Source organism: Stylophora pistillata, chromosome 3 (genome assembly GCF_964205215.1).
Source record: "Stylophora pistillata chromosome 3, jaStyPist1.2, whole genome shotgun sequence".
NCBI lineage: Eukaryota > Metazoa > Cnidaria > Anthozoa > Scleractinia > Pocilloporidae > Stylophora > Stylophora pistillata.
Window position 1 is genome coordinate 1,714,329 of NC_142521.1, and position 13,172 is coordinate 1,727,500.

At 38.7% G+C, this 13,172-nt stretch overlaps 2 protein-coding genes across 2 annotated transcripts; one reads left to right on the top strand and one right to left on the bottom strand.

Moving 5' to 3' along the window:
• The first annotated feature begins 174 nt into the window (after positions 1 to 174).
• Positions 175 to 5,435, top strand: LOC111329545 (sialate O-acetylesterase). The gene is made up of 7 exons (XM_022934276.2): positions 175 to 514; positions 1,521 to 1,702; positions 1,833 to 1,971; positions 2,302 to 2,491; positions 3,973 to 4,219; positions 4,453 to 4,827; positions 5,024 to 5,435. The coding sequence occupies exons 1-7, from the start codon at positions 271 to 273 to the stop codon at positions 5,246 to 5,248; spliced, it is 1,602 nt and encodes a 533-aa protein (XP_022790011.1). The 5' UTR covers positions 175 to 270; the 3' UTR covers positions 5,249 to 5,435.
• Positions 5,436 to 5,819: 384 nt separating this feature from the next.
• Positions 5,820 to 8,761, bottom strand: LOC111329544 (extracellular calcium-sensing receptor). The gene has a single exon (XM_022934275.2). It carries the CDS (start codon positions 8,613 to 8,615, stop codon positions 5,961 to 5,963), a length of 2,655 nt encoding a protein of 884 aa, XP_022790010.2. The 5' UTR covers positions 8,616 to 8,761; the 3' UTR covers positions 5,820 to 5,960.
• Positions 8,762 to 13,172: the final 4,411 nt, after the last annotated feature.

Sequence of the window (13,172 nt, forward strand, 5' to 3'; positions counted from 1 at the left end):
TCAACTATGTTCCCATCAAGTTTTCTTTAAGACCGAATTATACAGAGGCTACCGTGATCATGCATCAGCTTTGTGGCCAGTCGTTATCTTGTTCAAAATTTTGATATAAAAATAGAAGAAAAATTACTCTTCGCCAAAGAGTATTGAATCTCGGTTCAATCATCGTTTGTTCCTTTTGCCAGATTGCGTGACAAATTGAAAGCCCTGTAGTCACGGGACCAGCACGCAGTTTCGCACAGTTCGAAGAACTTTTCAGTTTTAGTTACAGCCATGTTTGTGTCAAAGTTTTGTGCGATTTTTCTAGTATTGGAGGCGACGTTTTTCACTTCAAACGTCTGCGCATTAAGCGAAAGCGTCAAATTGGCAAGTGCTTTTCGTTTTGCCAACATATATGGCGACCACATGGTTCTACAGATGAAACCTTTCAGTCCATTGGTATGGGGATTCGGTGAAATAGGACAAACAGTCGATGTCACGTTGGGAGATGAAGTTCAAAAGACGGAAGTAGTGAAAGGTGAGAAAACTAGATTTCCTGGTTACAGCTGAGGGTAAAGTGTTCTGTTGTAGATTAGAATGGAAGTTTCGTACATGATGAGAGACCTCCATGATGAAGGAGAAAGACTGGTTCGGAAGGAAGCTGATGAAGTGTACCAGAGGGAGACAGATACAACCTCCAATCTATCCCTAATTGAGAAGTATCTGTATTAGTAAGGTTTTCATAAGAAAAGGTTCGAATGTTAGTTTTTTGGTTCAAAGTTTAGTTATGTATACCAACTTTTTATTCAGTTGCTACTGAGAATCAGTTACGCTGTCTCATGAGGAATTCCACAGCATATGATCAAGATTATGGGCCTGATTACATGAGCCGAGCTGGCCCGGTTAGCCGGGCTGATTTCTTTTGTTTTCACGCTTTGGCGAACACCAAAACAAAAGAAATCAGCCCGGCTAACCGGGCCAGCCCGGGTCATGTAATCAGGCCCTATGACGGCTACTTGGATTGTTGTACTGTTGTGTTTTTTAAATCGTTTAACTTCCTTGAGTAATTATTCAGGAGTAATCAACCAGAAGTAATTAACATACAACTTCTCCCTCTCATATCTGCACATTATTCAGCAAAGAGGTAATAGGAATATTCAAACTTATCAGGTAGAAGTTTTTATCTTGATCTAACACCAAATTCTCATTGTTTATTTACAAGAAAATTTGTAGCAGCTAGAGGGGAGAAATACATGTAACAGTCAGTGGTGTTATTGTATAATTATATATATAGATGGACTTGATTTTAACAAGTTTTGGGGATGAAATTTTGGGATTTTTTATCAGGATTTGCTCCGATGGTGAAGGAAGGGGAGGATGTGTGCAGAGTTCATGTTTCCTTGTTTCCTTAAATTTCTCCCTAATTTTCATTGCTGAATTTTGCAGTCAATGACCAATTCTAATAAAAAAGATGTTGAAATTGCTACAATGAGTGCTGCCTTTTATTCTATCTCTCTTTTCTTATTTACCTGTTTATTTTAAAGGTCCTGAAGGATCAGGGGTATGGAAGGTGACTTTAGATTCTCATGGTGCCGGTGGACCCTATAACATTACTGCTACTTCAAAAGTGGACAATGTCAAAAAGACAATAACTTTGCAGGATGTTTTGTTTGGTGATGTTTGGGTGTGTAGTGGACAGAGCAACATGCAATTTACAGTATCTCAGGTTAGTTTTTTTTGTACTAAAACATTACTTGCTCTTCATTATCTGGTTAGCTGGCCCAGAAAATCCTCAGATTCATCTGACATCATCTATAATTTTAGGCAAGGTGTAATTCTCTTTAAATAATTTTTAGGCAATCAATGCTTCAGAGGCATTCAAAGAGGCAGACAATTACCCAGAAGTCAGATTATTTACTGCAAGTCTTATTCAATCTACAACACCTTTGTATGAGCTAAAAGAAGTTGAACAGACATGGAGTGTTGCTTCTTCCAGTAAGGCATCCATTTTTATTTTGATAATGATGCTTTAGACAGTACCACAATCAATAACAATAACATTATTTAACAATTATTCACTAATGTGCTATTTTATCTCATTGGCTGCCAGAGGTGAAAAGTACTTGGTATTCACTTCCAAACTGGCCAATCAGCATGTGCCAAAAGCACTGTATTCACTTGTGTAGTATACACTAAATTTTGTTATAGCAGCCATATCAAAAATGGTGTAAAATGAAAGCTTAAAGTAATACAGCCAGTCCACTTCTCTAGAAGCTATACCCACATTGACTTTTAAATTGCTATATTATTTTTCTTCTCTCTAAGAAACTGTCAATGGAGGTACATGGAAATATTTCTCAGCTGTCTGTTGGTTTTATGGCAAGAACCTTTATGACCAGTTTAAAAGACCATTAGGTCTAGTTGCCACAGACTGGGGAGGTACGCCAGTGGAAGCTTGGTCTTCACCAGATGCCTTGCACAAATGCAACATAACTGGCAACAAAGTAGAGAATGTGTAAGTACATTGGGAACTTGGTTGTGTTAAAGAATCTCTGCTAGAATTAATTGTGCATGCTGAAACAAGATGATGATATTATTCAAAATGGCACGAGACCAAATCCGGAAAAGTACCAGGCTATGGTCCTTGGCAGAACAGGAGATAAGCTACTCCTTAAATCAGGTAAAATTGATATCAGAACTGCAGAAAAGACTAACCTCTTGGGAATTGTACTCAATAGTAAGCTTAAATTTGACGATCAAGTTTCGAGTATTTGCCGCAAAGTGAGTGCTCAAATAAACGTGCTTAATAGACTGAAAAATATTTTACCACTTAAAACCAAGGAATTGTTATATTGTTCGTTCATACTACTGAATTTTTATTACTGCAACCAAGTTTGGCACCATTGCGGAAAAAGAAACACTGCAAAAATCGAAAATGTCAATGAAAGAGCATTGAGATATGTCTATAATGATAAACATGCATCTTATCAGCATCTCTTGGAAAGGATAAGACTACCCTCCATGGAATCTCGAAGAATTCAAGACATGTTACTGACAATACATAACAGCATATCGAACAAAGCACCACGGGCAATTAGGAGTGTTATTAACTTACGCTCATTTACTGAAGGCGCCAAGAATATGTTTTATCTGTACCTAAAGTTAACACTACCAAATACGGACTCAAGTCATAGAGATATTTTGCAGCCAAAAATGGAATGAACTCTCAAATGACATTAGAATAAAAGTGGGCACCAAAGAAATAGTAAACAGAAAAAGATCGGTAAATTTCGGGGATTAGTAGATTTGTAACGTTAGTTTTAATAGCATTTTGATTGCGGCGGTAATATTGTAATAACAGTTTTAAATAGCTTTTAATCAGTATTTAATTTGTGATTTTACCCACTGTGATATTAGCGGTGTTAGTTGTTAGGTTTTCATTAGGCATTAGGTGGAACACCTGTAAACTAGCTCTCAAGCCTAAGCGTATTGCCACGTTAAATAAAGTATGTATGTAGGTATGTATGTATACTTAAATAACAGTTTTACATAGTACAAAGAGTACACAATTCATTACCTTTCTTGGATGAGGATTTCCCTGCATTCTTAAACATATTATCTGGTGCAAGCAGCCTTGACAAACTTAACTTCTGACTAAGTTCTTTTCAAACTTTAATACAGCAAGAGTTTGTAACCCAAGGTTTGGCACAGGCTGATGGGAACAGTAGCACTTAGGGCATTCTGAGTAGATTTTTATGGGGTGTTAAGGTGTATGATGTGCTTGCTGGTGTGGTTAGCTATTCCCTAAGTGTACAGGTGGGTGAAAGATGTGGGGAATAAGGGTGGTGAGGTTGGGGAAAAATTGACGTTTTACGCTTCAGGAAAGGTAAGATAGGCCAGTAAGCGGGAGGTAATGTTATTGGAAGCAAGGAGTTTACTAACCTAGCATTCTTCAGTCACTTTTTTACAAATCACATTGGCCTTTTGTTTTTTTAGATACTTGTTCCAAGAAGAAAAGTCATTCAAAGGGCCCCAATCACACTCTGTGTTGTACAATGCGATGATTCACCCATTTCTTAATATGACCATATATGGGGCAATTTGGTATCAAGGTGAAGCCAATGCTGGAGCTCCATATAATTACAACTGCACTTTCCCTGCAATGATTGACGACTGGCGGTCCAAATGGTACTATGGAACTGACAAACTCACAGATCCTGAATTTCCTTTTGGATTTGTTCAAGTAAGTGATGAAAACAGTTTTTGGATAAATGTCAGTCTTTGAGGAACTGCGCTCACCTACCCCTCCCCTAACTTAACATTAACCCCAACTTGTTATAAGTTGAATTTTGTTAGGCTAGGGGAGGGTGGGTGGGCAGTTGCTTAGATACTGAAATTTATCTCCATTTAAGCTTGAATGTTGTTATCGAGGGATCATTTGCAGGGTTTGAAAATATGATTTTTTTAAACTCCCAGTTGTCAGCGAATGGAAATGACTCAACCATTGCAGATGGATTTCCTGTCATTCGATGGGCTCAAACTGCCAATTATGGTTACGTTCCAAATCTCAGGGAGACTAACGTATTCATGGCTGTGGCAATGGATTTGGGAAACGCCTCGTCACCATATGGCAGTATCCACCCAAATGATAAGCAAGACGTTGGATACCGCCTTGCACTTGCTGGACGAGCAGTTGCCTACGGAGATCTGGATGTGTACTATTCTGGGCCAATTGTATCTGATGTTATAATTACTGCAAAGTCTAACACAACATGGATTGCCACGGTAAAATATCATCACGAAAGTGTGGGTTTAGGAGGAATTGAATTGCGATCTGATCACGGATTCGAGGTAACGTGGCAAATCTATTTCACGAAGTTGTACAGTAATATGATGATAATTTTTTTTTACATACCAGCTACAAATACAATTTATCATTTTAATAAGTTGACAACGCCCCAAACCATGTGTTTCTTTGCTTGATTGCCAAGTACGTTCTGATAATTTGCCTATATGTCTAACTGATAGCTACATTATTTTTCCATAGTTCTACTGCACGTTGCATGACCATTCCCAAATCACTCAGGCCAAGATTGTCTCAAGTGACTTCAGTGCAGTGCACTTAGCTGGTGTCTGCCCCCTTGAGATGTCCGCGAAAGGAATACGATACGCTTGGTACACAAAGCCTTGTAATTTTAAAAAGTGTGCTGTCTATAGCAAGGAAAATGATCTACCTGGACCTCCTTTCACGTGGAATGCACCTGTTAATTAAAGGATCACTTTTCAAGAAAGTGCCCCCCCCTCATCAAGTAGATATAGTCGGCATCGAAACCAGGAAAATGCAGTTGACATATTTTAATGCTGATAGAATTGAAACAATTTCTTTGATGTCATGTTAAAGGCGTAACGTTTCAATAATCAGGATAATAATAATACAAGCTCATTTTTGATATACGAAATATTAGCGTTCTACATCGTCTGAAGTAATGTAATACAGTCACTGGTAATTAGAACTTTTCATGCTCAGTCTAATTCAACTGTCCTTTATTGAATGATCAAAGAAGTGTCTTCATCATACAACCTTTGAGGTTGCTTTTTTCTTACTTTCATGCAAGAGCAAAACGATTTATCAATAGGATATGTCCGTACACTAGTAATGCTGTGCAACGCGATATACTACATATATGTTCACTATGGAATGAAGGCAATCGCTATTTTCCAATATTTAAATCGAGGGATTTATAAGTCAGTTTTTTTTTTTTTTTAAGGAAATCTCACCAGTCACCCCTGTTACTCTTAATTTCGACACTAAACCATGCGGTTCCCGCATGTCTTTACCCGGAAGAGAGAGTGCTAGTACGGTTGAGTTGAAGTCGTCAAGTTTTTTGCGCACAAGATCAGTGGACCCAACTCCCCTCTTAATTATTTCAGTCGTTCACAACTCTCCCACGAGAGTTGACTTGTCATAGGACTGAAATTTCACTCTATGTGGACTTGCTAAGGACATTGCTTAAACTCCCAACTGACGTGGACGCTGCCCACACTTTAGATCGTGATTTGTGAAACGAATATTGAGACACTTGCGAACGTACACATTCTAAAGTATTCCGCTGTGGTTGCAAGACAAGAATATACATCTTGGGACCGTACATGCAGATGAGTAACCCAAACGAGGATACTAACGTTGTTGAACATGCCACTAGAGTCACATACCAGCTCTCAAAATTAAACACCACTGGGTAATATGCTAGCGACGATAGCAAGAGGATATACATGGAGAATCCAATGTACTTTGCTTCGTTAAAGTTCTCTGGGATGTCTCTGGCTTTGAAAGCGTAATAGGTGCAGAGGAGAGCTACGGTTGATGTGTAAGAGCAGACAGCGAGGAACAGCGAATAGCCGGTGTTAAAGCGGAAAGGTTTGCACACGAGAAAAATGTATTCGTCTGGACGTATGATTTTCTCGCGTCTTGGAGGATCAAACATCATCCACAACGCTATCAGAGATAAAGCGACTGAATTCATAAAGATGATCGTCATGGTCTGCCTTTGTATTGTCTTAAAACACGGTGTAAACAGTTCTGCTACTTTGTCTACCTGAAAGACACTCGTAATTCGCATCGTTTTTAAGAACAGTACTGTTACGCAAAGATTTAGTGCAAAATAACGCCCAACGTACACAACGTAGCACGATGCTTGACCCGGTTCTACCAGCTCAAGAACAGCCAGGGCAAAAAGTGTCATGATGCCAAAGAGCAACAGGAAACTCATTTCTCTACTAGATGCCTTTACGATTGGAGTATTATAGAATTTAAAGTAGATTAGTAGAGTAAGAAGTAAGAGGAGTACACCGATGGACGTTATCACAATGATACCAACTCCAGTGGCGCTGATCAGTGGGATATTGATGACTGTTAAATCTTCGCATTTTGAGCGCTTATCATTTGGTTTGGTATCCGGGTGACATTCTGTACAAGTGCTTGATCCATTTCCGGTGCTGATGGTTCCCTGTGGACATGTTATGCATTCCCAGCAACATGGTGTCGTGGGCGACTGCATGGTACCAGGTGAACATTCGCGTGCACAGAATGAGACTGGAATGGAAAGATTATGGAGAAGAGAACCCCAGCGCAAAGAAAGCTCATTTAAACGGAGCTTTGGGGTAGTTTCTTTGTCCCAATATCCCACCAAAACCTTTCTGTGAGGCGTTCCAATGGTTGATACACGTTGGAAATTGATGATGTCATACGAGGCGGACAAAGGATCTCCGGAACTGTCAAATTGAACTCTGCCAGTCACTCCGGGGAAACTTACATTCCGGAGGAACTTCTGGACGTCACTTCCTTTAACAAACGGTTGCACGGAAGGACAGTCAGCATCATTTGTTGTTGAACAGTTGTAGATACTGTTCAGGGCATATCCAAGGGCATATACCGCGTCAATGAGGTACGAAACAAATGAGCTTCGGATCTTGGTGACGGCATGATTCAAAGTGAGATTTGCATCACATGCTGGTATGTTAGAATCATTGAATTTCGTTCCTGAACAGTTGAAATGTGAACTCCAAAATTCTTCCCACCAAATCATCCCGCTTTCGACGCTCTTTGTAGGGGTAATCCTTTTAAGATGTTCTTCGAAAGAAGAATCTTGGTAATCTCGTGGTTGTATTCCTAGAGAACCATCCAACACAGGAAAACGAGGATCCAGAAACACTGCCTCTTCAGCAGTGAGTGCATCGCTTAGAATCAATGTTTTTCCTTGAAGGTTTTGATCACTTGCCTCTTTGAGGAATGCTCTGCCTTTGCCACCAGAAAGCCACACTATGATCACTCCAATACTGGACTTTTTTTTAATCCTTAAAACTGTTTGCTTTATTTTTTCCTGGAACTTCAGACGTGGAATAAACTCCGAAAAAGCAACGCAAAAGCTTTTTCTATCATAAGACTCTTGTTCCAAAGCCCAAATACCGTTGCGTCCATAGGAGTCATCTACGCCTACAGCAGCCACGTATGTCCAGTTGAAATGTTCAATGATGTCTGCCATGACTTTTGCCTGCCAGTTATCTGGTGGAACTGTTCTGAAGAAGTCATTGTACAATGGTGAGCTTAACTCCACGCTTGTTGCAGTTGGACTTATTGCAGGAATAGGAGCAACCTGAAGCAGACTCCCCACCAGCACTGCGCTGCCCGAATTGTACGGTCCAACTAGAGCTGAAATGGGCTTTGACGTAGTGATATTACCAGTGGATGAAAAGTTTAAGAAAGGCATACAGATTTGGTCGCTGGTGCGCACCAGACTATAGGTTATTTTCATGGCTAGAGCAGTCCTCTCGCAGTAATCTCGAATATCGTAACCAAGTGTGACGTTTGGAAGAAGACGTGGATTTTTGTTCACGCTTTCAATGGCAAATATCATTGCTTCAGCGTGTCCTAGTCCCATTGTAAAAAGGTCACCGCAATGATCCTCGGTTCCAGCGAAGTGAAGATTAAAAAGACCTCCCAAGATGACATCACCTTCCTTGTAAGCTCTCCTCTCATGATTGCAGGACGCAAAGGGCAGAAATAACACAGAAAGGTGACATACTTTAAGTATACTCAGGAGGTTAACACCAACTTTTCCGTTCCATCTTTTGCCCCTCATTGCTTCTAGAACTTGGATAATAACTGAATCTTTGCCTCTCGATTCTATAACTTTTCTGCAATGAGAAGCAAATCGCTACATAAGATCAGAAGTTCTTGTAGTTATCTTAGAGAGCTTTTCTACAAACCTTTTTCGGGTATCGAATTGCATGCAATATTAATCAGAACGAAACAACACGAGCTTTCTGAAGGCACTGAATAGCTCAAAAGCGTGGGTTTGATTCATTGTCATTCTTAACTAGAGGCGCTAAATGTTCCATAATACCGCGAAGACACGCTTTGTAAAAAGGTTTAAAGAAATACTATCCTATCGCTGTGGAAAGCAAGGAATTCTGAGTCTCAAATAACTGAATCTTTGCCGGCCGAGAAATCTAAGGAAAATCTGAATACGTCTGTTCATTATTAATTCTAACCAACAATTATCACTTTGGTAATTATGAAGAGTAGAATAATAAGCAATTACATTTGTGTGGATTGCAGTCATAGCAATATAATAATAAAATTTAAACAATTTCATAGATCTGTCGATTTGTGCGCGATCTTTTTAAAGGTGCGTGTATTCGACAATGAATTAGATCTGGGAATGATAAATATTTTTAAATTCTTTCCTTCGTAATGCTACCAAAAATTACATTTACCCTAAGTTGTCTTGTCGATGATGCCACACGGAAATTACTTACAATTTTCCGCGAGGTTATTTACTGTAAGCTGATTTCGAACATCTGAGCTAAATATACATGTAACATAGAATAATGTCAACTTTGATTGTTAAACCACGCCAACTAAGTACCAGTGCCCCCTACAGAGCTCAGAAGCTCAAATTACTTGGTGTGTGATTAGAATCCTTTGCAAACAACTTTGAACTCGACAGATCAGCCGCCTTTCGTCTTGGCTGAGATGACGTTTGGTTAAAAGTAAAAAAATTTCTCTTCAAGTTCTCTCTTCAAGGGGATAGCTAGTGAACGATAACCTGTAGAGGCTGGAGATGTGCGCGCATGCAAATCGTAACTCTCTAATGATGTTTACGCGCTATCCTGTAGAACTCGATGAAGAATAATTCATGCCAACAATTTTGCGTTCCATAATTATTAAAATTTTTCTCCTACGACATTATCCATGTCTGATAAATTCATTTGTATTTTAACTTAATTTAACTTAATTTTAACTTAATTTTAACTTAATTTTCAACTTTATCTTTAGAAAAACCTGGCAACACTAACCGCAGCTACTATGACTTGCAGCTAGAACACCTCAAGGCACATTAAAAATTTTGACCGGCCTGTGTTTTTCTTTTACACCCAAATCCTTTGATTTCATTTAAAATGCTTTGATAGAATGATAGACATCTTCCGGCGAACACAATTTGTTTCTCGCTTTAATTCAGCTGCAGTTACATACTTTCCTTGAATCGATTGGTTATTTTGAAAATTTGATCCGCAAATATAATCCCTAGTTTATTTCTTTTTATGCAAATTTCCTTATGTTGTTTAATCATTTCAAGTAAAGAACAACCTACATTACGTACGGTTTCTAATAAAACTGAGATCTAGCGAGTTTCGTCTGAAAGAAAGACCCCTTCAAGACCCGAAATGGCCGTTTTCGCGGAGTGTATTGTACAAGTGTTGAGATGAACAAGAAAAAAGTCAACAAATAAGAATGAATTGATGACTGTCAACAAAAGTATCAGTAAAAAAAGAAATAGAAAACGAAAGAAAACAAGAAAAAACAGACTTACTCCAGGCCGATTCTTTTTTATATCTAAAGAAGCCCTCTTTCAATCAAACGATCTGGATTACCAAAACCTTTCCCAACTTAAATCAAACTCACAATCAAAGGCGGCCTTCTATCAAACTCTTCCCTTCATCTTCGAACAAATCAAATCGGCAAAGCCGTGAAATATTTCTTTCGTTCCTGTTACCGGCGTGATACCTATTCCCAGTTGGACTTTTTATGTCAATTATATTTTTTATGCTCAGCCTTTCGTAAATGGTCGAAATGGTCATTGATTGCAACCGAAATGGTCATTGATGCCTGTGGTGAAGTTGGGTGAGTAAATCCATTGGATAAGCGGAAAATATTTGGTTTACAACGCTGCAAAGTTTACCTCACCCATGTGAAATTGTCTTTTTAGACAAATGTTTTCTACATTTATGCGCTGGAGATGTCGCTCACAGGCTACTGAGGAATATTATTTGATCTTTCAGACTTTCCCCATCGGGGAATGAGTAAAGCCTGATTTTCGGCTGTCTGCATTTCCTTGAGTAGTATGCAAGAGCCAGTAAGACTCCTAAAAACAATTTCCTCTCTTCAGTGAGCTTGTAGTGCCTATTAGACTTCTTTACCTTCTCTGTCATCATTTAAATTGAAATCGAGTGTAATCTCTTGTGGACGAAACGTTCACAATTATACCTTAAAATCAACCGGCCATTTAGCACAGCGACAAACCCTCCTCACTGTGGAAGATAACTGTGAAGTTGCGTGATGTACTTTCCGTTACTACAAGTTTTCAATTTTATGGAACTTGCCCCGCCGTGTGAGTGTTTTAAACTTCTGAGTAAACTACCACGGGTTGGATACTGGTTTCTTTTAAGCAATAACTTGAATTGGATTTCGGTAATCACAGTTGGAGACAAAACCAGGATCAAAACAAACGAAGCTTACCTTCCTTTTATAATGGAGGTAAATGGCGAGTCGGCGCACTTTCAATCAAGTCTGTTTCGGCTTCTACTTCAGTTTAGCCCTCGTTGATCTCAGCTGTAAGCGGAGGTGTTGTTTAATCCTCGATGTAACTTAAGTAATGAGTGATAGTTTTACTCTGTCATAGCGAGAACATTCGAAGGTAATTGCCTCTTCTTCTAAGCGTTATTTAGAATGCAAATAGATAGGCGGATGGGATAAGGAAGAAAAACAGCTATGAATACCTCCTTATCTTCTTGGCATTCATATAAGTTACTTTTTCCAATTCGCGGTTTTCAATGTGATACAATGATATACCTGAATTATTGTGCTGGCAGTATCGTGAAAACACCATACACTGAGTCCGCTCCTCGTTAACAACTTTATTGACAGGCCTTAATCTTTTCAATCTGAATCTGACTGCGGCAATATACATTCGGCCGCCTAAAGATATTGATAAATCGTTTTCTTTATTAACATCATGGTATTTACGTAATTCAGCTCGCCCGTTGCTGAAGCATTAAAATGAATTTTCTATATTTGACGTTTGTCTCGAATATCATTGATAGATACAGTTTTTCTATACCACCTACCTTTTCTTACGTGGTTTCCAGCGGCGTATATTTTGTTCGGTGAAGCAAGCCGAAAAGGTTACGGTTCCCTTAGTTCCCTACTAAAGTAGCAGATGTTTAGGTACAAATATTCCTGGCGGCGCCCTCCTAAAACACTTGAATATTCTCCGCACTGTAAACATCGTAACAAGTATTGTCGTTTTTTCTTTCGTAATTTGTCGGAAGGTGAAGGAAAGGGTTTTTGTTGTTGCGAGCATATATGTATAAACCGAAAAAATATTCAGATCAGTCAATTTTTCTTAATTTTTCCTTAAAAAAAGCCGGCTAATTGTACATGTAATAAATTTGCAAGTTATCTGAGAACACGTTGCTTGCGTGAGATTTGCGTTGTGATTGCATGTTTCGTATTCAGACTAATACCCTTGCCACCAAGAACTTGTTATTTTTACACGTTCATTTTTTACGACAAAGTAGGTGCTTACGTTCTAACAAAGGGAGTGCGTATCCAATGGCAATTTTTAAAGGAATCTTTCTGGTTTTTATGTAACTATAACTTGGAAAACAACCAGATGCATAATTTTGGATTTATTGACTTGGTAAAAGGAAAAATAATTTTCTTATGAAAGCCGAACAATGGATGTATGCTTGTTTACCCTCTTACGACGTCATGGCCATTTATTGAGCTTTGCTCTGTTTAAAACAAGCACGGTTTTTTCACTTTGTTTTTAAAACTCACATAAATATGGCGCTTTACACCTGATAATCGCGTCAAAAATTTGTCTTTCACCCTAACCAATTTACTTAGTTCCGGAAAAGAAAAATACCCATTTAATTACCAAAGGTTTCCTTTTTGCAAAGAGTGCCGAGTTGTTTTTAAAGTTGTCAGCTTTTTGCATTCATGTGACCTAAAGATGTCGCCTTAAGTCTGCCATCATTGTCGACGAATCAAAAATGCAAATGAAAATTAAATTACACTGAATTTTCGCACTAATCAATTGAAGAAAAGTTTTTCTTTTATGTCATTCGCCCAGCTCGGAGAGTCAAGCTGGAATTACCATCAATCATTATCGATAGCTATTTGACTAAAAACTGTTGCAGGAACAATGCAGTAGAGTATCTGTTGCAAAGTTAATCAACGTACCCCAGTCCACTTGTTTTTTATTGAACTTCACAACTGACATTTTCCTGACATGCATTGAGCTAGTGACATATCGGTACATGTAAGAGGAACCGGCGAAAGAAACAAAGAACAAAAGAAATTAAAAAAAGAGAACAATTTTTTTAATGACATGACCTTCGAAAAACGAACG